The following is a 26,824-nucleotide window of genomic DNA, read 5'->3' as shown; positions in this document are numbered from 1 at the left end:
ATCTCGCTTCGAGAACCTTCTCCCCAGTCCGCGCTCGGCTAGCTCCTCGTGCATGCCGAAGTTTTTTTGTTTTTTTTTGTCGCTCTTTGCGGCCAAAGTAAGAAGCCTGTTTACGGGTACCTTACCTTATTTGATACCAAAATATTATTTTTGCTGATCATTTTCAAATCTTAATATGTCTTTGATTGCGCTGCACCAATTCATTGACTTTCTGATAATTTCTAGTTCTCTGCTTTCGTGACCCATATTGTCCAAAGAGACAAATATGTAAAACATGCAATGATGGTGTTATCTTTTTTTTATGACTCGTAAACAGGCAAGCTCTGTTTGAGGCAACAGGAACGTAGCCAACATTCCCCGTCAGCTTGGGTAGGCGTATTTCTATGTTGCCCTCGCGCCCTCCATCCGTCATTGCCATTTATGGGTTTCGGCATGCCACAAAGCAAGCAGCGAAGCGCGTCAAACCCTGCTGAGTGCCACAGGCTATGAACTGAACGGAAAATATACATATAAACAAACGCTCTGGTTATGACGGGGAAATATATGAAGTTATTAATCACAGTTTGACAAGGTGTCGAGGTCAACTGATTAGAACAAGTAACGTGTGATCCTCTAGGAAGAAACGGCTGTCTCATGTTTTAATTCTCCTTTCTTGTTCAGTCAGTGAAAGTAGAGGCTGTGCTTGCTTATATTTGAGTACAATTTGAACATTCCACACGTCCGTGCTAAATAGCTCTGTAGTTTTGCTTGTTATCTTGAATTTTCATGGACGATCTAAAAAATCTGTTGTAATAGTTGATCACAGGGTCCTTTTTCTGGTATTTACCTTGCCTGTTTTGGCGAATTAAGTTATGAAGTTATGAAGTGATAAATCTGCCAGTAAACTTGGCCACTATTATCAACAGTTGAAATCACTCGAGAAATTTCTATTCATCCCTGCTAACTCACCACTTACTGAACTGTTTATCGAATCTTTGTCATCAGGGTCGAAAATGTCACCTAGTTTAAAAATCCGCTTATTCCAGTACGACCTTGTGATCGTTCATTTAACATTGCATTAACTGTTTTAGTGTAGTTTCTGTGAAATCTTTTGAATGCTATGCAATTCAATTTGGCTGAGAACTTGGGTAAACAAATACAACTGCGTTTTAATGTGCCCATAATGTGCCCATAATGATAGAGGAACAAAAAAAAATTGAATTCAGTCAACTTATGAGATAAGAAAGTGTATCAACCGAACTTGCTTTCATTCCGTTTTAGGGTTTTTAAGCTGTAAATTATATCAGTATGTGCAATTGAACACGTCTTTCTTTTCCCTTATAAGTCTTTGCTAATTTGAACACGTCTAAGTTACACATGAACTTTAATTTGTTTGTAGATTAAGTTTTAATTTGGATGATCTGTCATATTTTTGTCCTATTTATAGTTCAATCTTTCTGTTCCATGCAGCCGGCTTTCTCCACCAAGCATTTCAAACCAGTCATACTAACTCTTTAATGATACACATGTTTCTGAAATTTAGGCATGTCTTAAAAATTCTACAAATACTTTGAGTTTACACTTAACTTTGTTTACCCTGGAGGTATTTACGAATATCGAACGATAAACATTACTTTATAGTTCAAAATATTTGACTGACTTTTTCCGACATCTTTATTATTCTCCGCCGTCAAAAGGTCATGACTCTTTAATAAATTTGTTCAAAGCTCTCGACCGAACTATGCTGAATTCTTTTTGTTTTCAACCGTTTCTGGATAAGGTGTTGTAATATTTGTTATTTGAAGCACACTTTCATACTTTCCTTATTTCTGTTTTGTTTTCATTATTTGTCTCTTAGAGTCTTGACGTCGCTTAAGTTTCCTTTTAACTGATGGATGTTACTCGGATCATAGTCTTGTACATGATACTTTAAAAATGCAGAGTTTCTAGGGGTTGAATGGGTCTAGTACATTGTTTTATTTGTTACAGTTTGTCAGCACTTTTGAATCGGTGAGGTTTTCTTTGAGTGGAATGTTTTCATTTAGGTCCTCGTGGCCCTCATGGTTTGGGCTTTTAGGCCCGTTTTGAGTATATAAGCTTTCGCGTTCCTCAGGTGTCATCGGCGCTTTTGTCTCGCCCATTGTCAGCAAGGTATTGCCGCTTGAGTGTTCTCTGTGATCTCTTTTGATTTTTGAGCGGCAGCGGCGAAACAGTTTTTTAAACGCGTTTCTGTAAGTTCGGTTTAAACAAGTGTAAATAACAGGGTTCAGACAGCTGTTTAAGTATTCTAGCCACTTGGCTACGTTAAGAAAAGTGAGCCCAAAGTTCACTCGATTTGCGAACGACAGAACGACTATGAAGAACGGGAGCCAACAGATTACAAATCCTCCGATCACAACTGCTATTGTCTTTGCGGCTTTAATATCTGTTGCGTAGTTTCTTCCGATGCGCCTAGCCTGGTACCGTGCCACAAGGTAAATCCGAGCGTACATAACCAGCATTATAACTAAAGGTAGAAAGAAACTCGCAATGGATACGAACCATAGATAACTGGGATATGGCCAGTTGTGTCTAGGGCTTTGGATTAGCACCGAGGATGAAATGGCTGCAGCGTAGCACCATACGAAGCATATGATACAAATAGCGCGCCGAGTTGTCAGGATTTTAACATATGTGAACGGCGACGTGATCGCCAACTGGCGGTCAAAACTCACCGCCGTCAGGTTCATGATGGACGCAGTTCCACACAGAATATCCATACAATCCCAAAATTGTTTGAGTCTCGTGTCGTAAATCCATTTATTCTGGGTCAGCTGGAGGGTTAACCAGAACGGCATGGCGATCAAGGCCACCAGAATATCGCTGATTGCTAGAGAGATAATGAAGAAGTTGCATTTTGTGCGAAGATCTCTGAATGTGTAAAAGCTTGCAATGACGATGAAATTTCCGCCAAGAGCAACTACAATCTGCAGTGCGACGAACAAAGCTGCCACGATATTTGTTGGTCCCGGGTTTATGTTGCTGGTGGATGATGGCCCAGCTTCTGTCAATACACTTGACGTCGCGTTTGTAAGGTTCACCATTGTATCCATTCCTGATTGAACGCAACAAGATACAGTCCAAATGTTAACAAATGTAAATCCGAGGCGATAAACAAACAATATCTTTGTGTTTTTAAAGCTTATAACTTTTCTAGGATACGGAACTGTTCTTCTTTGTTAGAATATTGCTCCAAATATACTCGTCGAATCTCGAAATTTGAGGAAATGCGCGCAATTCCGCAAAGCTCAAATGGCGCAAGTCTGAAATCTAGAGAGCATGTCGGTTCACTGGTGAAAAAGAGCGCATCGATGTGAAACTAATGAAACCGGTAACTTAACAACATTGCAACATAGATTCGCTCTAAATTTGCATGATTGTGCCAAACTGCATCCACGGGTAATTTACGCGCGAACAAAGCTTCCTAATGTGCGATAAACGATGCACAAAAGATTTCAACTAAGGTGGCTAAACGGACGCCTTTGTGGAATCTACGTTCGCGAAATAAGTTTTCATAGATTTTGACCCTTGAAATTACTACTCTCAAGTACACAAAAAGGCATTAAGATATTGGGTCCTGGTGTGCCAATAGCACCTTTATTTAATAAAGGTGAACATATTCAGTTTCTCGAATGCTTAACAGCTGATTCATGTACAATGTGCGCTGTTTCATTTTCTTGCACTTAATATTCTCATGCGAATTGGTTGGGAAGGGATTATTATCTTGCCAAATTTTCCAGGTGGTTTTGAAAGATCGGTCAACTTCAATCAATGTTTTTATTCATTCACTCATTCATTTGTCCTAGGTGTTCTTATTTCGGGTTTTCTAAAGAGATACTTTTCACGTAATCATTTAGCAACACTGCTTAAACTAAAAAACAAAGGATTTTGAATAATGAAATAAACTAGGATTGCTCGGGGCAAAAGAAGCGGCGAATGAAGTTCATTGAGAAAGTGTGATGTTGATACGAAAATGTCACTTTTCTTTCCAATCCAAGTTAAATAAGAGCCACGAGTTTGGAGCACAACATTATCTACTGACTGTAACTAATAGTGTTTTTATTAAACGGGTAAGTTTGCGTGAAGCTAGCGTAACTTTCAGTTTAATTTTGATGAATTATTCATCAATACTTCGTGAAGCACAATTTTGATTAATTATACCCAACAGCTTTATCTCCGGAGGCAAATTTACTTTTTTTAACCACTAGGAAGACTTGAAGATTCAGAATAATGAACATGTGGACCACAAATTTTCCGTGCTGTCGATTGCGACGCGTGCTTTCAGTACTGCTCCGTTGCTGCAAGTCGCTGATGCAGGTCACCTCCATAACGGTGTGAAATGAGCAAACGTTCGATGATGTAAGTCGCAGGAAGATAAGAACTTGTAAGATAAGAAGTTGTAAGGTTAATAGTAGGTCTTCTATCTATGACACTGGTATTTGCATAACCTTTGTGTTTATTGAACAGCGGCCAAAAAAATAAAATAAGTTCCGTCTCCTAACCGCTGACCAAGGGGACAGCTGTGTTGCAGCTACTGTCTTCTAAACTGATTTCTGTTCTGTAGTAAAGGAGAATTGTTTTTCTGCATACACGATTCTTATGGTGGACGTTTTTTGAATGTATATGGGAGAAACATGAGCCCATCAAAATTTAGACCGATTAATTAATTAAATTTCACTTCACAAAATGATAGGTTGATAAAATATTAATAAAGTAATAATACTTGTTAAATAAAAACGATCCTGTTAATTAGAAAAAGGGTGTATGTATATTTACACATGAGTACAAACACCATTTTTTTTAAAAGATAAGCATGACCACGTTGTGTTAATTGGACCATAATTCAGAGTGGCAAATGTTTAAATTGGTTCAGCAAATGTAAAATCTTTGTGTCACTTCTTTGTTTACGTTTGTATCTTATGCTACTAGACATAAAAATTTGCTTGAGATAAAACTTGTCATTTTATGCCAAAACTGTGTCTTGGGTAAATCTTTTTTTTCATTATAACACAAGTGACGACAAATAAGGAGCCACATTTACGTTTTTTCTAGAGAAAACGTGCCAAACAAGGCTCTGAAATCATAAAGTGCAATATTGTTTACTTATTATTATGTCTCGCGTAGTATTGTGGTTTTCACATATTTACTTTTCATTTATTTTCGCACGGTGTGATTTACTAAGATATTTCCATAGGCCTTTAGAATCTCATTTTGAATAGTAATGTGAAAAAATTCTCATTCTACGATCCCTTCAGTAGGAAGGAAATTTTGAACAGTGTCTATTCAGAATAGCACGGTCAAAGCTCAGGTAATTGCAACAGTTTCACAAGCCCTTTCTGTTGCCCTTGATTAAATCCAACTTTAGTTTACAAGTGAAATGGAAAATTCATTAAAGGCAACAATTGGCGAAGAATTAGCCACAAACTTAAAATCTTATCTTGGCTGGTGGAAATGGTGCTGAAAACATAACAAGTCATGATAATTGAAAATTCTCAAGTTTTATGCGCGCACACCGTCATTGTTGTTTTCTGTAAACATTGTTTAAAGGTAGAAACGTGCACAGCTGGTGCAGTAATGTTTTTTTTTTTTTACACCAGGCAAAACCAATACAAGTGAGTAGGGCTAAATTACAAAACCACCTACCGAAGAGAAGCGAAAGCAGATATTTCTTCAATCTTCCTCCTTGTTCGCTACTTGCTTGATATCCAGAGGCAGCTGCAACGTAAAAGCATCCGATAATTGATGAAAACACTAATACACTTTGTTGACATTTAAAAGCGAAAAAACCTCCATACGATATTCACAAACTAAATAAAGTCAGACACTCCAATCAGAACAGCCCTATTGTTGTTAATGTCTGCAATTTCAGAAAACCAAAACTCCTTAAATCACTATAAACTTCTTAAAAGCAATGATGAGCTGTTTTGTCATTGGTTAGCAGTGTTGTGTAGCACGCTGCGTGCGATGGCACACTGTGGGTATTATCAGTTACTCTCGACAGTGCTGATTTTCCGTTTCCAATTCCTTCTCGAAAAGTGAGTATCTCAATGTTTTTCTACATGTACACAATAATGTGAGTCGATTTTACAACCTCGACAGCAAGGTCCGTTTGACGCAGAACAGGAACAAACTATTTCTATTTTCTCTAAAAATGACCTCTCCAGACAAGTAATTAACGAATTTCACGAAATGGACTTGTGTTTGACAAGTGAAGAATATGTAACTATGGTAACATGGTCACGAACAGAGAAAATCCGATCGAGAAGATAATTCCTTCCTGCTCAGTTTTCAATGAAAAGATCTCTAGACAGATTTGCTTCTAAAATCTTAGTGAAAGTTTTGTTTTTGAATACGGACGAAAGCTTTTTTTGTACCGGCCTTAAAAAACCCTTACTTTCTGCCGATCTTTAATATATTTTAGGAATTTTTGCTTTTCTCTCTAATTTTTTAACCAAGCGTTTTCGCCTGGACTGTTAAAGGATGAAAGTCCTAGAGTAAAGAATCAGTCATTTTGGTTTTATCAGCTCACAACTGAAAACAAAAACATCTATTTTGATCAAAAGCTAAACCCCTCCGTAGTCTTGATTAATTCCTCTTATAATTCAAATGTCACTCTTTTTTTAGGGAAAATAATCCTAAGCTGTAATAATTGTCTCGGCTAAAAGTTGTTTCCGAGCAATAGTAAAACCAAAGAGAAAGTGGAAAAAAGTTCTAAATTTGTCCCGTGCGGAAGATTCGTTGAAACATTTTACCGACAAATACAAATGTTGATGGGTTTTTTTTTTGCACATTTATGAGACAAACTCCATTTTCAAAGAATTACAATCGCATTGTCATTTTACTAGATCTCATTTTAACAGCATAAATGAATAATGGACATTTCCTTTTTGCACTTAAACATAACACGGCAAACAGATAAATGGCAGCGGTTTCTTATATATGTGTATCTTGCCCTCTTTAGGAAAGAATAAATTAAGGACACTTTTCCAAAATAAATATAAAACGATCATCACCACAATACTCACCGCAAGGTTTATGGCAACAGGAGGTTTAGGAGTGGCGAATTTGTGCGATAATGCTGATCTGTTTTGCCTCTTTTGATCTAGTTTTGTGTGCTGTTCTCACGCCGACAGCGGCAGTATATAATGTTAACAGTCGTTTGTTCTGTGGTTCATTAGCAAACTTTAATCATCCTTTTCAGTGACAGTAGACAAGAGATGCTAACACCGGCCGCGTTTGTCGCGAAACATATGGCCAATAAAGCTCACGCTAAACAAACAAGAGACTTATTTCGCCTAAATTTTGTTCCGCTAAGGTCTTTTTTTTTCAGTAATCGGCATCGTTAACCATTGAGCTAAAATTAGGGGGAGTTTCAATATTTATATGTTAAATAACATTGGTTTCCAGGGCAACTCAATATAACATTGTTTGTTTTCATGCTGTTTTTTCTCTCCAATGTAAAGTCTGTCTAGTCAGCCATCAATATGTCCTTATTAACGGAAGTTTTTGCAATATGTATTTTATGTCTTTTAGTAGGGATAACTGAAGAGGGATTTTGTTGATCAAGTTAGTGTATTTCCCTGCAATAATTCGTTTGGGATGGAGCTCTGTACTTAGCCCTTGTGGAGAGAAGTAAAAAGGATAATTCGCCATTTCCACATCCCCATAATACACCTTGCTTGACCCCCAAAATTTTGCATAAGCATTGTCTTCAGTTTCTTTTGGGACGACTTTAATACCCAGGAGAAATGGGAAACAAAGGTTATGCAGAATTTTGGGGGCAAACAAGGTGTATTATGGGGGATGTTGAAATGGCGAATGCGACCTAATAATTGTTCACGTAAGACATTTACAGTGGCAATAAGTCGAAATGCTTCACGCTGATGTCAATCAAAAGGCAACAACGACAGCAGTAAAACAACACCTGCCGCAAGACAGCAACAACAACAACATTCTGTTCGAGTAACCACAGCTAAATAAATAAGGGTCATGCTGGCATACGACCGAAGCGATAGCGATGGGGGATTTTCCTTCAGGTCAAATAGTACTTTTATTAAGAATTCGTCATTAATTTGCTTTTACGAGACAAATTGTAGTCTATGGCTCGGCAGTGGGCTAGAAGCTGGGGTATGTAGAACAAAAGGTAAAAAATACAGATTGACGAGTGAGAAAAGCAAAATACTAACGATTGTGCTACGATCGTGAAAGTTAAGGCTTGTGAATTGTCAATCAAGTGGCTTAGGAGTATTGCTTTTGTGGAAAGCATTGAAGAAATTCTGTTAGTGAATTACAGAGGAATTTAAAATTTAAATTAAGCTCATTTTATCTTCAGGAACTATCTTGTAAGTCCTTCAAGAAAACGTTTTCATTGTGAATAAAACGACCGAGGGCTAGAGGGCTTATAATTTTCTGGTCTAAAGAAGAATTCTGTGAGCTGTCTTCTTAATGTTGACGCCCGGAAGTCCATAAGTATTCTTATGAACTTTGTTTGGTAGACACTTCCTTGTTAGAGACTTAATATCATGTTCATCATCATCATCATTATCATCCAGGCAACATTTTCGAAATGTTGATTGTGTGAAATTGAAATTGGAAATCAAAAATTAATTTTAGTGTTCTTAATGGATATGACAATCAAGAATGAATATGCTGACGATTAATACAAACGTTGTCTGGATTCTTGGGTCGTGTGCTGTTACTCTCACAGTACGTTGTGGTGCTCGGTGGTAAGATAAATCGAAACTGATATGAGTACAGAAGCAATTTAATATGGTGCCAAATTAAGATATCATGACGGTGAAAAATCTACTATCAACATACATCAGCCATACTCATACCCATTCCAATGATCTATGATGGTTGCATTTTGGTTGTAGGGCGAATTCATCAGGAGGGGTGGTTTTATTTCTTATTTCATTCTGACAAAGATTCAATTTTTGTCAGTTTCAATAAAAAATTAAGACCACCCGTCCTCCCCCCCCCCCCCCCCGTATTTCAATGATGGAAAAAATGGTTTTTGCGCGAGCTCATTATTGATTCGAGAGGGTGGTGGTGGTGGGGGACGGGGGGGGGGGGGGCGGGGAAGGTTTGATTGTATTTCTCATTTTATTTTGACCAAGGTTGTAGCCTGTCCCAGGCGTTCGGTAAGTTGGTAGCAGCTTGGGCTTTTATGCCACCACGTGTTTCAAATCTTAACCATTATCAAACTAACTTGGTCATTAACCAAAACTATTTTGAGACCTGGCTGTTTGTCTTTCTCAAGTAGAAAATCTCGCTTAATATCGTAGTTTTAGTCATCTGTCTGGTTGTCTTTTTTGTTTGAAAGTGAAAAGGAGCCGGCCCCAGAAAGATAAAATTCTGTTTATACGCTATTGAAATTACCAAGAACCAAACCAATTTTCAGACCAAAACTGTTTTACGACCACAATCTTCGGGTTGCACATATGCAGATGGCATTTGGTTTTTAAAGCATCTCCATGTAGTTTTACTGCAACCGGAGTTGATAAATAACTGTTCTTACCTTAAACGAACATATATGTTATAGGGGAACATGGCAACTGCCTCCGTCAAAGAATTTGAAGAACTTTCTTTTCTTTCGTCTGAGTCACTTGAGCATGAACTATAAATCACTCTTTCATCGTCCGCCATTTTGGAAATTAAATAACCGCTGCCTGTGACTTATGTAGTTTACTTGGCAGCTTAAACCACAGGCATACCAAACGGCTGTGAAACAACTCCAGCCCAAGCTTTGGAAATTGACGACGTTTCCAATACCTGTAAGCATTGTGATTTGTGAAACGTGCTTTAAGATCAATTTGAACATAAAAAAGTCCTCCGCTTTCTAGAAATAGGTAGAAATCGCTTAGAAATCATAAAGTTACCTGAAAGCAAAAACGTTGCTCCGGCGAAATGTGAGTAGTTGCCAAAAGTTGCCGAGCAACTTCTGGACAGCCCAAAGTTTGGTGATGAACAAAGTTATTAGTTTCTAAGTAAACTGCTGGGTTTCGTCGGCGATAAAAAACGTAGTTATTTATCAAGTTGAAGCTGATCAAGGTAAATTAACCGCGGGCCCGAGTGAGTTTGTGAGGCTGATGTTTCAAGGAGCGTTAGCCCTTCGTAAACGAACACCCGAAACGGCTGAGAATGACGCTTATTTACCTTTATCAGCAGCCTGGATGATGGTTCTCTACCGACTTTAATCTCGAGATTTACTAACAACTCTGGAATTTTATACTTTTGAAACGGCTTCAGGCACTGCTTGCATGTATGGTTAATATAAGCGAGGTACTGAAGAGTACGGAATATCAATTTGAAGTGCTTGTCAGTCTAAATTAATGGACCACAATTAGTTACATTGTAATTAAGAACCAGAATATGAGTTTAAAACAAAAATGTTTTGGTTTTGTTGTGGCAAAACTTATGTTTGCAATGGCAAAAATGATAAGCAGCTGGAGAACTGAAAAACAAGGAAAGCGAATACAATATGACTATGAATACAGAGAAGTGTTTGTATTGTAATTCACAAGAAAACTTGGCCTAAAACACACTTAGCGCATAAGCAACTGTTAATCATATTTTAAACAAAGGTTTATCGCTTTGTGGCACTGAAAAAATTTTAAGCATACAAAAATCATTTTCACTCACTCCTCACTTGAGTTGTTATTAACTGGCTTGTTATTTCCGTCGCTGGCCTCGTTCAATCTGTAAATTAAGAACTCCTATTTCTGAGTCAAGGTTATATATTTAATTATTAATATGTGTAAAAGCGACTATAAAAATTGTACTCCTCACTTTAAATTCCGAATTATTTCCATGTGATTGTCAAACAAACTAGCAAGAATCGCTAAGCCATTGGTTGAAATTGAATGCTTGCTAACAACCTACATGAGTGTGAAGGATACACATTAACTTGTCTCCGCATGTTAATTGCTTCCTTTATTCAAACTTTCTGCAAGTCGACTGATTAACTCTCTTCTAAATGTTTACAGACAGAATTATGCCGGTCCCGTTTCTTTTGACTCTTCATAATATCTTTATGCCTCAGATCTTAAATGGTTAAGATTGACATAAAGTTATTTGAAAAACACTGAGATAAGCAACATTTGTGAGATATGGAATTATATCTTGAAACTGAACAATGTATATCTCGAAACTGAACATCGTCATCGTTTTCTGCATCGGCTAATTTAAGCGCTCTCACCAGATTTCCTTCCCAGTACTCTAAGATTTAAAACAAACAATTAGTAGAAAGCTTAGAATGATAAGAAGTCGTACCATAGCGTTTCTTTTATCGAGTGCAGTCTGTACGTTTCTACTCTTCAGTCTTTTCACGGAATGGGCATATCAAGATTCAGCTTCTTCGGCTCCTGCCATATAACAAGAGGTTCACCGCATAGCTGCATTGAGTTTGTCTGCTCTATGCGTCACTTCGCTTCGATTTTTTTTTTTTTTTTTGATTGTTTTATTCAAATGGTATATCGGTGAGGATGTTTTGGCTTTAAATTCCGCGTCAGATGTTGGATAAAATGAAGGCTGGCTTACTCCCCGCGGGGTCACAGCCCTACCAACTGCTGCTTGCTTATTGTGTTTCAATCAATTTTCGGTAGAATTTGCTTCGCTAATATGAAATGACTCTTTCGCCGCGGGAGTTTCACTATACAAATAATTTCAATAACGAACTTAGGAATTTCACAGTTTTCTGTATCACAAAACAGCAAATACACCCATGAAAACTGCAGGAAGGGCACTTTTAAGATCTTCGTAAGCTGTCTCAAAAAAAGATTTCCTTTGATTCTAAAACCTGTGTATGTTCACTGAGCAAGTAAAAAACTTGACATCCTTACAGCTTGTGTTTACCCACAAAACACGGTGTGAACAATATTCGACAATCGTCAAGATTAACGTCCAGGCTGGATGTGACTCATTGTAAATAAAGCAAAAATATAAATGAGTTATCCAATAAGTTAGTCTAATCGATCTTAATCTGTAAATTACAAGCAGTAAAGATTCGCTTGGAGACTTTTTAAAAAAGCAGTTTTGATGGAGGATAACTATAAAGATCTTTTAATTGAGACGGAAGTAAAATTTGGAAGTGCTAAATCTATACTTCTCTTTGTACACTTATAAAATCAACTCTCTTTAGCTGATTTTTTCACTCACAGATATTTGACTAGAAGCCTGAAGCTTGTTTTTTTAATGTTGCAGTCGTAAAACACATTTGCTCAAATTGATGTCAGTAAACTTTAGAAAAGAAAAATTCGGTTTCGAAAATTATCTTTCAGTAAGATGAATAGAAATACACTGCAGAAATTGATTTGCCGGAAATATGTCTGAAAGGAATATTAACAACAACTTTTTAAGCAGACAGTCCTGTAACCGTAAACACTATTAATAATGACCATTTACGCTTATTGTAACTGTGCAAAACTGATCTTAGATCTTTCAATAGTAAGATAACGACGCCTTCATGCCATGTTACAAAATGCGATGAAATGAAATAAAATCATTTTTGCTGGCGTTTTATCTAAATTTAAAGTTTAAAACAGAAGGTACGAAACCCCGGCTAATACAAAGAACCGCTCTTATTCTTAATGATGACAACTTACAGCAAATGAAAACAGAAAAGTAATTTCCTAACAGCTCGTGGCAAAACGAGAAAAAAAGCTATTTAATCTTGTTTTTCTTGTCCCATACCCTAAAGCGATTATCTCAGATATTTATTACCAGGTGATTTGTACTCTCTAGTTTATCGTGTTGTTTTGTGCTTCTACAAAACTGAAGAGTTTACTGAGCCATCTGATCCGTGTGGTAAACTTGAGATAAAACTGTCAGAGTCGGTATTTTATAGGTCTTTAGAGATCTCTTTCCATCACTGTTACCGGTTCATTTTATTTTGTCCAAGTCACATCGAATATCAAATAAATGGTTTTGGTAAAAAAAAAATGGTGAAATAGTACGATCGAATATTTTCTTCCTTATGACGAGATGTACAAGAACTTTTTTAGACTAGTTATATCTACATTCCATCCTTGATTTTCTGCATATTTTTTCAGCAATTTTTCTTATTTTGTCTTTGATGTTATTACCGCTTCTTTCAGTTCAGTTATACGTATCCTTCCGTTGTCTGATGTTTTTTTGTTTGTTAGTTTCTACCGATTATTCCATTCAATTTCCTATGAAAGGACTTTTCACCGTCCACGAACAGACGGAAAAACGATTTGCGGCCGTTATGTTAAACGCGTGGCTGAAGTGAATTGATTTTAATAGCTTTTAGGAGGTAGTTGTGTCCTTGCTCGCGTTACCTTACAGTGCATGCAATTTTATTATTTGCCGTGAATGGGTCAGTAGCGAAAATACTGTAAACAACTATGTCGTCAACATCGTGCTGATACAAACGGAAGTTCGTCTTACCTCGCCCCATGTTATGTCCTTAACATCTGGCCCAACACACAGATATCTATTCAAAAATCAAATTCTGCAAACTCCATCACTCTACAGGAAAATCACTTGATTCTACTTAGCGTGCCATGTGATTTTGATCAAGTATCTTCCTAGGCCTTCGTGCCGATATCTGTTTTAGCGGACTCCGTCTCTGAAGCACTGATTTCATGTACAAACCAAGATAAAGACTATATATGTACCGACTACAAATGAGATAACGGCGTCGTTTTCTACCTTGATAATTTTAACATATCATCAAGTCATTCCTTGTTTCACACTTGGACAGAAAGATGTCGCACGAGGGAGATAAGCATCAAAGGCTAGGTTGGGCCTCCAGTCACCATTCACCCGACACTGAAAAAACTACAAATCCTTGTTTTACAACGAATTGATACTCGTTTACTGCTGCGAGGCCAGGATGGATGTGAAACTAATGACGGTGCGGTATTTTCCCTTCTTAAGGTCGAGTTGTTTTTGAAAAAAAATTGTCGGGCAGTCATGGAAACCTTTCGGAAAGGAAACTTGATTAAATCGTCATTTTTAAGATATTCTAATCTCCGGCGCTTTTTAACCGGTAGTTGCAAATAGAATGTTGACGTGTAAAACACATTGAGAAGATTTTTTTTTCTTTTTGTTTTTCTTTAAACAGTTTGCCAACATTAATAAGACGTTACCTTTTTCAGCCCGTCATGGTTACTCGAGTTCTTTTGGCTGATTGGAATTTTTCTGGTAAGAATTCAATAAGCAAGATGTTGATGTTTTATTTTGGTGTGACTAATCACGAAAGATTATCTTAATAACCACTGATATCGACTTTTCAGGACCCTTGCAGCTTTGTAATTAGAATTGGTTAAGTATATTAAATGTTGGTTTAGAGATATAACTTATGACAATTGCATGTGATCCAATTAATCGAGTGTTTTTAATTAACTTTTCTTCGCTCGTAGACTGATAACCTGATCTTTTATCGATGGAGTCTCCAACCGTTTATCGGTGTAAAAGTAGACCGGATTGTTCAGTACAGTGGAGATATTTGAAGCACGCTATCAAGGGTCAGGCCACAATGTTTGTGGATTGATCCGGCAAAAGTTTTCCACATTTGTCCGGCCATGTCGACCTTGCAATCGCAAACAGCTGTTCTATAACTAAAGGTAGAAAGAAACTCGCAATGGATACGAACCATAGATAACTGGGATATGGCCAGTTGTGTCTAGGGCTTTGGATTAGCACCGAGGATGAAATGGCTGCAGCGTAGCACCATACGAAGCATATGATACAAATAGCGCGCCGAGTTGTCAGGATTTTAACATATGTGAACGGCGACGTGATCGCCAACTGGCGGTCAAAACTCACCGCCGTCAGGTTCATGATGGACGCAGTTCCACACAGAATATCCATACAATCCCAAAATTGTTTGAGTCTCGTGTCGTAAATCCATTTATTCTGGGTCAGCTGGAGGGTTAACCAGAACGGCATGGCGATCAAGGCCACCAGAATATCGCTGATTGCTAGAGAGATAATGAAGAAGTTGCATTTTGTGCGAAGATCTCTGAATGTGTAAAAGCTTGCAATGACGATGAAATTTCCGCCAAGAGCAACTACAATCTGCAGTGCGACGAACAAAGCTGCCACGATATTTGTTGGTCCCGGGTTTATGTTGCTGGTGGATGATGGCCCAGCTTCTGTCAATACACTTGACGTCGCGTTTGTAAGGTTCACCATTGTATCCATTCCTGATTGAACGCAACAAGATACAGTCCAAATGTTAACAAATGTAAATCCGAGGCGATAAACAAACAATATCTTTGTGTTTTTAAAGCTTATAACTTTTCTAGGATACGGAACTGTTCTTCTTTGTTAGAATATTGCTCCAAATATACTCGTCGAATCTCGAAATTTGAGGAAATGCGCGCAATTCCGCAAAGCTCAAATGGCGCAAGTCTGAAATCTAGAGAGCATGTCGGTTCACTGGTGAAAAAGAGCGCATCGATGTGAAACTAATGAAACCGGTAACTTAACAACATTGCAACATAGATTCGCTCTAAATTTGCATGATTGTGCCAAACTGCATCCACGGGTAATTTACGCGCGAACAAAGCTTCCTAATGTGCGATAAACGATGCACAAAAGATTTCAACTAAGGTGGCTAAACGGACGCCTTTGTGGAATCTACGTTCGCGAAATAAGTTTTCATAGATTTTGACCCTTGAAATTACTACTCTCAAGTACACAAAAAGGCATTAAGATATTGGGTCCTGGTGTGCCAATAGCACCTTTATTTAATAAAGGTGAACATATTCAGTTTCTCGAATGCTTAACAGCTGATTCATGTACAATGTGCGCTGTTTCATTTTCTTGCACTTAATATTCTCATGCGAATTGGTTGGGAAGGGATTATTATCTTGCCAAATTTTCCAGGTGGTTTTGAAAGATCGGTCAACTTCAATCAATGTTTTTATTCATTCACTCATTCATTTGTCCTAGGTGTTCTTATTTCGGGTTTTCTAAAGAGATACTTTTCACGTAATCATTTAGCAACACTGCTTAAACTAAAAAACAAAGGATTTTGAATAATGAAATAAACTAGGATTGCTCGGGGCAAAAGAAGCGGCGAATGAAGTTCATTGAGAAAGTGTGATGTTGATACGAAAATGTCACTTTTCTTTCCAATCCAAGTTAAATAAGAGCCACGAGTTTGGAGCACAACATTATCTACTGACTGTAACTAATAGTGTTTTTATTAAACGGGTAAGTTTGCGTGAAGCTAGCGTAACTTTCAGTTTAATTTTGATGAATTATTCATCAATACTTCGTGAAGCACAATTTTGATTAATTATACCCAACAGCTTTATCTCCGGAGGCAAATTTACTTTTTTTAACCACTAGGAAGACTTGAAGATTCAGAATAATGAACATGTGGACCACAAATTTTCCGTGCTGTCGATTGCGACGCGTGCTTTCAGTACTGCTCCGTTGCTGCAAGTCGCTGATGCAGGTCACCTCCATAACGGTGTGAAATGAGCAAACGTTCGATGATGTAAGTCGCAGGAAGATAAGAACTTGTAAGATAAGAAGTTGTAAGGTTAATAGTAGGTCTTCTATCTATGACACTGGTATTTGCATAACCTTTGTGTTTATTGAACAGCGGCCAAAAAAATAAAATAAGTTCCGTCTCCTAACCGCTGACCAAGGGGACAGCTGTGTTGCAGCTACTGTCTTCTAAACTGATTTCTGTTCTGTAGTAAAGGAGAATTGTTTTTCTGCATACACGATTCTTATGGTGGACGTTTTTTGAATGTATATGGGAGAAACATGAGCCCATCAAAATTTAGACCGATTAATTAATTAAATTTCACTTCACAAAATGATAGGTTGATAAAATATTAATAAAGTAATAATACTTGTTAAATAAAAACGATCCTGTTAATTAGAAAAAGGGTGTATGTATATTTACACATGAGTACAAACACCATTTTTTTTAAAAGATAAGCATGACCACGTTGTGTTAATTGGACCATAATTCAGAGTGGCAAATGTTTAAATTGGTTCAGCAAATGTAAAATCTTTGTGTCACTTCTTTGTTTACGTTTGTATCTTATGCTACTAGACATAAAAATTTGCTTGAGATAAAACTTGTCATTTTATGCCAAAACTGTGTCTTGGGTAAATCTTTTTTTTCATTATAACACAAGTGACGACAAATAAGGAGCCACATTTACGTTTTTTCTAGAGAAAACGTGCCAAACAAGGCTCTGAAATCATAAAGTGCAATATTGTTTACTTATTATTATGTCTCGCGTAGTATTGTGGTTTTCACATATTTACTTTTCATTTATTTTCGCACGGTGTGATTTACTAAGATATTTCCATAGGCCTTTAGAATCTCATTTTGAATAGTAATGTGAAAAAATTCTCATTCTACGATCCCTTCAGTAGGAAGGAAATTTTGAACAGTGTCTATTCAGAATAGCACGGTCAAAGCTCAGGTAATTGCAACAGTTTCACAAGCCCTTTCTGTTGCCCTTGATTAAATCCAACTTTAGTTTACAAGTGAAATGGAAAATTCATTAAAGGCAACAATTGGCGAAGAATTAGCCACAAACTTAAAATCTTATCTTGGCTGGTGGAAATGGTGCTGAAAACATAACAAGTCATGATAATTGAAAATTCTCAAGTTTTATGCGCGCACACCGTCATTGTTGTTTTCTGTAAACATTGTTTAAAGGTAGAAACGTGCACAGCTGGTGCAGTAATGTTTTTTTTTTTTTACACCAGGCAAAACCAATACAAGTGAGTAGGGCTAAATTACAAAACCACCTACCGAAGAGAAGCGAAAGCAGATATTTCTTCAATCTTCCTCCTTGTTCGCTACTTGCTTGATATCCAGAGGCAGCTGCAACGTAAAAGCATCCGATAATTGATGAAAACACTAATACACTTTGTTGACATTTAAAAGCGAAAAAACCTCCATACGATATTCACAAACTAAATAAAGTCAGACACTCCAATCAGAACAGCCCTATTGTTGTTAATGTCTGCAATTTCAGAAAACCAAAACTCCTTAAATCACTATAAACTTCTTAAAAGCAATGATGAGCTGTTTTGTCATTGGTTAGCAGTGTTGTGTAGCACGCTGCGTGCGATGGCACACTGTGGGTATTATCAGTTACTCTCGACAGTGCTGATTTTCCGTTTCCAATTCCTTCTCGAAAAGTGAGTATCTCAATGTTTTTCTACATGTACACAATAATGTGAGTCGATTTTACAACCTCGACAGCAAGGTCCGTTTGACGCAGAACAGGAACAAACTATTTCTATTTTCTCTAAAAATGACCTCTCCAGACAAGTAATTAACGAATTTCACGAAATGGACTTGTGTTTGACAAGTGAAGAATATGTAACTATGGTAACATGGTCACGAACAGAGAAAATCCGATCGAGAAGATAATTCCTTCCTGCTCAGTTTTCAATGAAAAGATCTCTAGACAGATTTGCTTCTAAAATCTTAGTGAAAGTTTTGTTTTTGAATACGGACGAAAGCTTTTTTTGTACCGGCCTTAAAAAACCCTTACTTTCTGCCGATCTTTAATATATTTTAGGAATTTTTGCTTTTCTCTCTAATTTTTTAACCAAGCGTTTTCGCCTGGACTGTTAAAGGATGAAAGTCCTAGAGTAAAGAATCAGTCATTTTGGTTTTATCAGCTCACAACTGAAAACAAAAACATCTATTTTGATCAAAAGCTAAACCCCTCCGTAGTCTTGATTAATTCCTCTTATAATTCAAATGTCACTCTTTTTTTAGGGAAAATAATCCTAAGCTGTAATAATTGTCTCGGCTAAAAGTTGTTTCCGAGCAATAGTAAAACCAAAGAGAAAGTGGAAAAAAGTTCTAAATTTGTCCCGTGCGGAAGATTCGTTGAAACATTTTACCGACAAATACAAATGTTGATGGGTTTTTTTTTTGCACATTTATGAGACAAACTCCATTTTCAAAGAATTACAATCGCATTGTCATTTTACTAGATCTCATTTTAACAGCATAAATGAATAATGGACATTTCCTTTTTGCACTTAAACATAACACGGCAAACAGATAAATGGCAGCGGTTTCTTATATATGTGTATCTTGCCCTCTTTAGGAAAGAATAAATTAAGGACACTTTTCCAAAATAAATATAAAACGATCATCACCACAATACTCACCGCAAGGTTTATGGCAACAGGAGGTTTAGGAGTGGCGAATTTGTGCGATAATGCTGATCTGTTTTGCCTCTTTTGATCTAGTTTTGTGTGCTGTTCTCACGCCGACAGCGGCAGTATATAATGTTAACAGTCGTTTGTTCTGTGGTTCATTAGCAAACTTTAATCATCCTTTTCAGTGACAGTAGACAAGAGATGCTAACACCGGCCGCGTTTGTCGCGAAACATATGGCCAATAAAGCTCACGCTAAACAAACAAGAGACTTATTTCGCCTAAATTTTGTTCCGCTAAGGTCTTTTTTTTTCAGTAATCGGCATCGTTAACCATTGAGCTAAAATTAGGGGGAGTTTCAATATTTATATGTTAAATAACATTGGTTTCCAGGGCAACTCAATATAACATTGTTTGTTTTCATGCTGTTTTTTCTCTCCAATGTAAAGTCTGTCTAGTCAGCCATCAATATGTCCTTATTAACGGAAGTTTTTGCAATATGTATTTTATGTCTTTTAGTAGGGATAACTGAAGAGGGATTTTGTTGATCAAGTTAGTGTATTTCCCTGCAATAATTCGTTTGGGATGGAGCTCTGTACTTAGCCCTTGTGGAGAGAAGTAAAAAGGATAATTCGCCATTTCCACATCCCCATAATACACCTTGCTTGACCCCCAAAATTTTGCATAAGCATTGTCTTCAGTTTCTTTTGGGACGACTTTAATACCCAGGAGAAATGGGAAACAAAGGTTATGCAGAATTTTGGGGGCAAACAAGGTGTATTATGGGGGATGTTGAAATGGCGAATGCGACCTAATAATTGTTCACGTAAGACATTTACAGTGGCAATAAGTCGAAATGCTTCACGCTGATGTCAATCAAAAGGCAACAACGACAGCAGTAAAACAACACCTGCCGCAAGACAGCAACAACAACAACATTCTGTTCGAGTAACCACAGCTAAATAAATAAGGGTCATGCTGGCATACGACCGAAGCGATAGCGATGGGGGATTTTCCTTCAGGTCAAATAGTACTTTTATTAAGAATTCGTCATTAATTTGCTTTTACGAGACAAATTGTAGTCTATGGCTCGGCAGTGGGCTAGAAGCTGGGGTATGTAGAACAAAAGGTAAAAAATACAGATTGACGAGTGAGAAAAGCAAAATACTAACGATTGTGCTACGATCGTGAAAGTTAAGGCTTGTGAATTGTCAATCAAGTGGCTTAGGAGTATTGCTTTTGTGGAAAGCATTGAAGAAATTCTGTTAGTGAATTACAGAGGAATTTAAAATTTAAATTAAGCTCATTTTATCTTCAGGAACTATCTTGTAAGTCCTTCAAGAAAACGTTTTCATTGTGAATAAAACGACCGAGGGCTAGAGGGCTTATAATTTTCTGGTCTAAAGAAGAATTCTGTGAGCTGTCTTCTTAATGTTGACGCCCGGAAGTCCATAAGTATTCTTATGAACTTTGTTTGGTAGACACTTCCTTGTTAGAGACTTAATATCATGTTCATCATCATCATCATTATCATCCAGGCAACATTTTCGAAATGTTGATTGTGTGAAATTGAAATTGGAAATCAAAAATTAATTTTAGTGTTCTTAATGGATATGACAATCAAGAATGAATATGCTGACGATTAATACAAACGTTGTCTGGATTCTTGGGTCGTGTGCTGTTACTCTCACAGTACGTTGTGGTGCTCGGTGGTAAGATAAATCGAAACTGATATGAGTACAGAAGCAATTTAATATGGTGCCAAATTAAGATATCATGACGGTGAAAAATCTACTATCAACATACATCAGCCATACTCATACCCATTCCAATGATCTATGATGGTTGCATTTTGGTTGTAGGGCGAATTCATCAGGAGGGGTGGTTTTATTTCTTATTTCATTCTGACAAAGATTCAATTTTTGTCAGTTTCAATAAAAAATTAAGACCACCCGTCCTCCCCCCCCCCCCCCCCGTATTTCAATGATGGAAAAAATGGTTTTTGCGCGAGCTCATTATTGATTCGAGAGGGTGGTGGTGGTGGGGGACGGGGGGGGGGGGGGCGGGGAAGGTTTGATTGTATTTCTCATTTTATTTTGACCAAGGTTGTAGCCTGTCCCAGGCGTTCGGTAAGTTGGTAGCAGCTTGGGCTTTTATGCCACCACGTGTTTCAAATCTTAACCATTATCAAACTAACTTGGTCATTAACCAAAACTATTTTGAGACCTGGCTGTTTGTCTTTCTCAAGTAGAAAATCTCGCTTAATATCGTAGTTTTAGTCATCTGTCTGGTTGTCTTTTTTGTTTGAAAGTGAAAAGGAGCCGGCCCCAGAAAGATAAAATTCTGTTTATACGCTATTGAAATTACCAAGAACCAAACCAATTTTCAGACCAAAACTGTTTTACGACCACAATCTTCGGGTTGCACATATGCAGATGGCATTTGGTTTTTAAAGCATCTCCATGTAGTTTTACTGCAACCGGAGTTGATAAATAACTGTTCTTACCTTAAACGAACATATATGTTATAGGGGAACATGGCAACTGCCTCCGTCAAAGAATTTGAAGAACTTTCTTTTCTTTCGTCTGAGTCACTTGAGCATGAACTATAAATCACTCTTTCATCGTCCGCCATTTTGGAAATTAAATAACCGCTGCCTGTGACTTATGTAGTTTACTTGGCAGCTTAAACCACAGGCATACCAAACGGCTGTGAAACAACTCCAGCCCAAGCTTTGGAAATTGACGACGTTTCCAATACCTGTAAGCATTGTGATTTGTGAAACGTGCTTTAAGATCAATTTGAACATAAAAAAGTCCTCCGCTTTCTAGAAATAGGTAGAAATCGCTTAGAAATCATAAAGTTACCTGAAAGCAAAAACGTTGCTCCGGCGAAATGTGAGTAGTTGCCAAAAGTTGCCGAGCAACTTCTGGACAGCCCAAAGTTTGGTGATGAACAAAGTTATTAGTTTCTAAGTAAACTGCTGGGTTTCGTCGGCGATAAAAAACGTAGTTATTTATCAAGTTGAAGCTGATCAAGGTAAATTAACCGCGGGCCCGAGTGAGTTTGTGAGGCTGATGTTTCAAGGAGCGTTAGCCCTTCGTAAACGAACACCCGAAACGGCTGAGAATGACGCTTATTTACCTTTATCAGCAGCCTGGATGATGGTTCTCTACCGACTTTAATCTCGAGATTTACTAACAACTCTGGAATTTTATACTTTTGAAACGGCTTCAGGCACTGCTTGCATGTATGGTTAATATAAGCGAGGTACTGAAGAGTACGGAATATCAATTTGAAGTGCTTGTCAGTCTAAATTAATGGACCACAATTAGTTACATTGTAATTAAGAACCAGAATATGAGTTTAAAACAAAAATGTTTTGGTTTTGTTGTGGCAAAACTTATGTTTGCAATGGCAAAAATGATAAGCAGCTGGAGAACTGAAAAACAAGGAAAGCGAATACAATATGACTATGAATACAGAGAAGTGTTTGTATTGTAATTCACAAGAAAACTTGGCCTAAAACACACTTAGCGCATAAGCAACTGTTAATCATATTTTAAACAAAGGTTTATCGCTTTGTGGCACTGAAAAAATTTTAAGCATACAAAAATCATTTTCACTCACTCCTCACTTGAGTTGTTATTAACTGGCTTGTTATTTCCGTCGCTGGCCTCGTTCAATCTGTAAATTAAGAACTCCTATTTCTGAGTCAAGGTTATATATTTAATTATTAATATGTGTAAAAGCGACTATAAAAATTGTACTCCTCACTTTAAATTCCGAATTATTTCCATGTGATTGTCAAACAAACTAGCAAGAATCGCTAAGCCATTGGTTGAAATTGAATGCTTGCTAACAACCTACATGAGTGTGAAGGATACACATTAACTTGTCTCCGCATGTTAATTGCTTCCTTTATTCAAACTTTCTGCAAGTCGACTGATTAACTCTCTTCTAAATGTTTACAGACAGAATTATGCCGGTCCCGTTTCTTTTGACTCTTCATAATATCTTTATGCCTCAGATCTTAAATGGTTAAGATTGACATAAAGTTATTTGAAAAACACTGAGATAAGCAACATTTGTGAGATATGGAATTATATCTTGAAACTGAACAATGTATATCTCGAAACTGAACATCGTCATCGTTTTCTGCATCGGCTAATTTAAGCGCTCTCACCAGATTTCCTTCCCAGTACTCTAAGATTTAAAACAAACAATTAGTAGAAAGCTTAGAATGATAAGAAGTCGTACCATAGCGTTTCTTTTATCGAGTGCAGTCTGTACGTTTCTACTCTTCAGTCTTTTCACGGAATGGGCATATCAAGATTCAGCTTCTTCGGCTCCTGCCATATAACAAGAGGTTCACCGCATAGCTGCATTGAGTTTGTCTGCTCTATGCGTCACTTCGCTTCGATTTTTTTTTTTTTTTTTGATTGTTTTATTCAAATGGTATATCGGTGAGGATGTTTTGGCTTTAAATTCCGCGTCAGATGTTGGATAAAATGAAGGCTGGCTTACTCCCCGCGGGGTCACAGCCCTACCAACTGCTGCTTGCTTATTGTGTTTCAATCAATTTTCGGTAGAATTTGCTTCGCTAATATGAAATGACTCTTTCGCCGCGGGAGTTTCACTATACAAATAATTTCAATAACGAACTTAGGAATTTCACAGTTTTCTGTATCACAAAACAGCAAATACACCCATGAAAACTGCAGGAAGGGCACTTTTAAGATCTTCGTAAGCTGTCTCAAAAAAAGATTTCCTTTGATTCTAAAACCTGTGTATGTTCACTGAGCAAGTAAAAAACTTGACATCCTTACAGCTTGTGTTTACCCACAAAACACGGTGTGAACAATATTCGACAATCGTCAAGATTAACGTCCAGGCTGGATGTGACTCATTGTAAATAAAGCAAAAATATAAATGAGTTATCCAATAAGTTAGTCTAATCGATCTTAATCTGTAAATTACAAGCAGTAAAGATTCGCTTGGAGACTTTTTAAAAAAGCAGTTTTGATGGAGGATAACTATAAAGATCTTTTAATTGAGACGGAAGTAAAATTTGGAAGTGCTAAATCTATACTTCTCTTTGTACACTTATAAAATCAACTCTCTTTAGCTGATTTTTTCACTCACAGATATTTGACTAGAAGCCTGAAGCTTGTTTTTTTAATGTTGCAGTCGTAAAACACATTTGCTCAAATTGATGTCAGTAAACTTTAGAAAAGAAAAATTCGGTTTCGAAAATTATCTTTCAGTAAGATGAATAGAAATACACTGCAGAAATTGATTTGCCGGAAATATGTCTGAAAGGAATATTAACAACAACTTTTTAAGCAGACAGTCCTGTAACCGTAAACACTATTAATAATGACCATTTACGCTTATTGTAACTGTGCAAAACTGATCTTAGATCTTTCAATAGTAAGATAACGACGCCTTCATGCCATGTTACAAAATGCGATGAAATGAAATAAAATCATTTTTGCTGGCGTTTTATCTAAATTTAAAGTTTAAAACAGAAGGTACGAAACCCCGGCTAATACAAAGAACCGCTCTTATTCTTAATGATGACAACTTACAGCAAATGAAAACAGAAAAGTAATTTCCTAACAGCTCGTGGCAAAACGAGAAAAAAAGCTATTTAATCTTGTTTTTCTTGTCCCATACCCTAAAGCGATTATCTCAGATATTTATTACCAGGTGATTTGTACTCTCTAGTTTATCGTGTTGTTTTGTGCTTCTACAAAACTGAAGAGTTTACTGAGCCATCTGATCCGTGTGGTAAACTTGAGATAAAACTGTCAGAGTCGGTATTTTATAGGTCTTTAGAGATCTCTTTCCATCACTGTTACCGGTTCATTTTATTTTGTCCAAGTCACATCGAATATCAAATAAATGGTTTTGGTAAAAAAAAAATGGTGAAATAGTACGATCGAATATTTTCTTCCTTATGACGAGATGTACAAGAACTTTTTTAGACTAGTTATATCTACATTCCATCCTTGATTTTCTGCATATTTTTTCAGCAATTTTTCTTATTTTGTCTTTGATGTTATTACCGCTTCTTTCAGTTCAGTTATACGTATCCTTCCGTTGTCTGATGTTTTTTTGTTTGTTAGTTTCTACCGATTATTCCATTCAATTTCCTATGAAAGGACTTTTCACCGTCCACGAACAGACGGAAAAACGATTTGCGGCCGTTATGTTAAACGCGTGGCTGAAGTGAATTGATTTTAATAGCTTTTAGGAGGTAGTTGTGTCCTTGCTCGCGTTACCTTACAGTGCATGCAATTTTATTATTTGCCGTGAATGGGTCAGTAGCGAAAATACTGTAAACAACTATGTCGTCAACATCGTGCTGATACAAACGGAAGTTCGTCTTACCTCGCCCCATGTTATGTCCTTAACATCTGGCCCAACACACAGATATCTATTCAAAAATCAAATTCTGCAAACTCCATCACTCTACAGGAAAATCACTTGATTCTACTTAGCGTGCCATGTGATTTTGATCAAGTATCTTCCTAGGCCTTCGTGCCGATATCTGTTTTAGCGGACTCCGTCTCTGAAGCACTGATTTCATGTACAAACCAAGATAAAGACTATATATGTACCGACTACAAATGAGATAACGGCGTCGTTTTCTACCTTGATAATTTTAACATATCATCAAGTCATTCCTTGTTTCACACTTGGACAGAAAGATGTCGCACGAGGGAGATAAGCATCAAAGGCTAGGTTGGGCCTCCAGTCACCATTCACCCGACACTGAAAAAACTACAAATCCTTGTTTTACAACGAATTGATACTCGTTTACTGCTGCGAGGCCAGGATGGATGTGAAACTAATGACGGTGCGGTATTTTCCCTTCTTAAGGTCGAGTTGTTTTTGAAAAAAAATTGTCGGGCAGTCATGGAAACCTTTCGGAAAGGAAACTTGATTAAATCGTCATTTTTAAGATATTCTAATCTCCGGCGCTTTTTAACCGGTAGTTGCAAATAGAATGTTGACGTGTAAAACACATTGAGAAGATTTTTTTTTCTTTTTGTTTTTCTTTAAACAGTTTGCCAACATTAATAAGACGTTACCTTTTTCAGCCCGTCATGGTTACTCGAGTTCTTTTGGCTGATTGGAATTTTTCTGGTAAGAATTCAATAAGCAAGATGTTGATGTTTTATTTTGGTGTGACTAATCACGAAAGATTATCTTAATAACCACTGATATCGACTTTTCAGGACCCTTGCAGCTTTGTAATTAGAATTGGTTAAGTATATTAAATGTTGGTTTAGAGATATAACTTATGACAATTGCATGTGATCCAATTAATCGAGTGTTTTTAATTAACTTTTCTTCGCTCGTAGACTGATAACCTGATCTTTTATCGATGGAGTCTCCAACCGTTTATCGGTGTAAAAGTAGACCGGATTGTTCAGTACAGTGGAGATATTTGAAGCACGCTATCAAGGGTCAGGCCACAATGTTTGTGGATTGATCCGGCAAAAGTTTTCCACATTTGTCCGGCCATGTCGACCTTGCAATCGCAAACAGCTGTTCTTTAAACAGTTTGATTCAGTATCTCTTGCCCACCAAAATGGTGTCGAGAAATGGAATTAATTAACAGTTTTACAGCTTTAAAACACGATTATGTGCGTGCGACGTTAC

At 37.2% G+C, this 26,824-nt stretch overlaps 2 protein-coding genes across 3 annotated transcripts; both read right to left on the bottom strand.

The window, feature by feature from the left end:
• Positions 1 to 1,480: 1,480 nt before the first annotated feature.
• On the bottom strand, positions 1,481 to 14,586 carry LOC110048199 (histamine H2 receptor-like). Of its 2 annotated transcripts, XM_089288852.1 has the most exons (3): positions 10,663 to 14,586; positions 5,662 to 5,733; positions 1,481 to 3,073 (listed from the first exon to the last, which is right to left on the bottom strand). In XM_089288852.1, the coding sequence occupies exon 3, from the start codon at positions 3,069 to 3,071 to the stop codon at positions 1,956 to 1,958; it is 1,116 nt and encodes a 371-aa protein (XP_089144978.1). In that variant the 5' UTR covers positions 3,072 to 3,073; positions 5,662 to 5,733; positions 10,663 to 14,586; the 3' UTR covers positions 1,481 to 1,955. The 2 variants fall into 2 exon arrangements, with proteins under 2 accessions (XP_089144978.1, XP_020609884.2); XM_020754225.2 differs by lacking the exon at positions 10,663 to 14,586 and having other exon boundaries at positions 5,662 to 8,986.
• LOC149118066 (tyramine receptor 1-like) lies at positions 14,512 to 26,781 on the bottom strand. The gene is made up of 3 exons (XM_089296939.1): positions 22,781 to 26,781; positions 17,780 to 17,851; positions 14,512 to 15,191 (listed from the first exon to the last, which is right to left on the bottom strand). Exon 3 carries the CDS (start codon positions 15,187 to 15,189, stop codon positions 14,512 to 14,514), a length of 678 nt encoding a protein of 225 aa, XP_089153065.1. The 5' UTR covers positions 15,190 to 15,191; positions 17,780 to 17,851; positions 22,781 to 26,781.
• Positions 26,782 to 26,824: the final 43 nt, after the last annotated feature.

This window comes from Orbicella faveolata, unplaced genomic scaffold (genome assembly GCF_042242905.1).
Source record: "Orbicella faveolata isolate gen_17 unplaced genomic scaffold, um_ofav_v1 contig_1, whole genome shotgun sequence".
Classification (NCBI taxonomy): Eukaryota; Metazoa; Cnidaria; class Anthozoa; order Scleractinia; family Merulinidae; genus Orbicella; species Orbicella faveolata.
Note: the sequence above shows the minus strand (reverse complement) of the source record. Positions and strands in the feature narration are given on the sequence as shown.

Coding starts and splice junctions, on each gene's coding strand:
- LOC110048199 (XM_089288852.1), bottom strand. CDS start 3,071: ATGGATACAATGGTGAACCTTACAAACGCGACGTCAAGTGTATTGACA.
- LOC149118066 (XM_089296939.1), bottom strand. CDS start 15,189: ATGGATACAATGGTGAACCTTACAAACGCGACGTCAAGTGTATTGACA.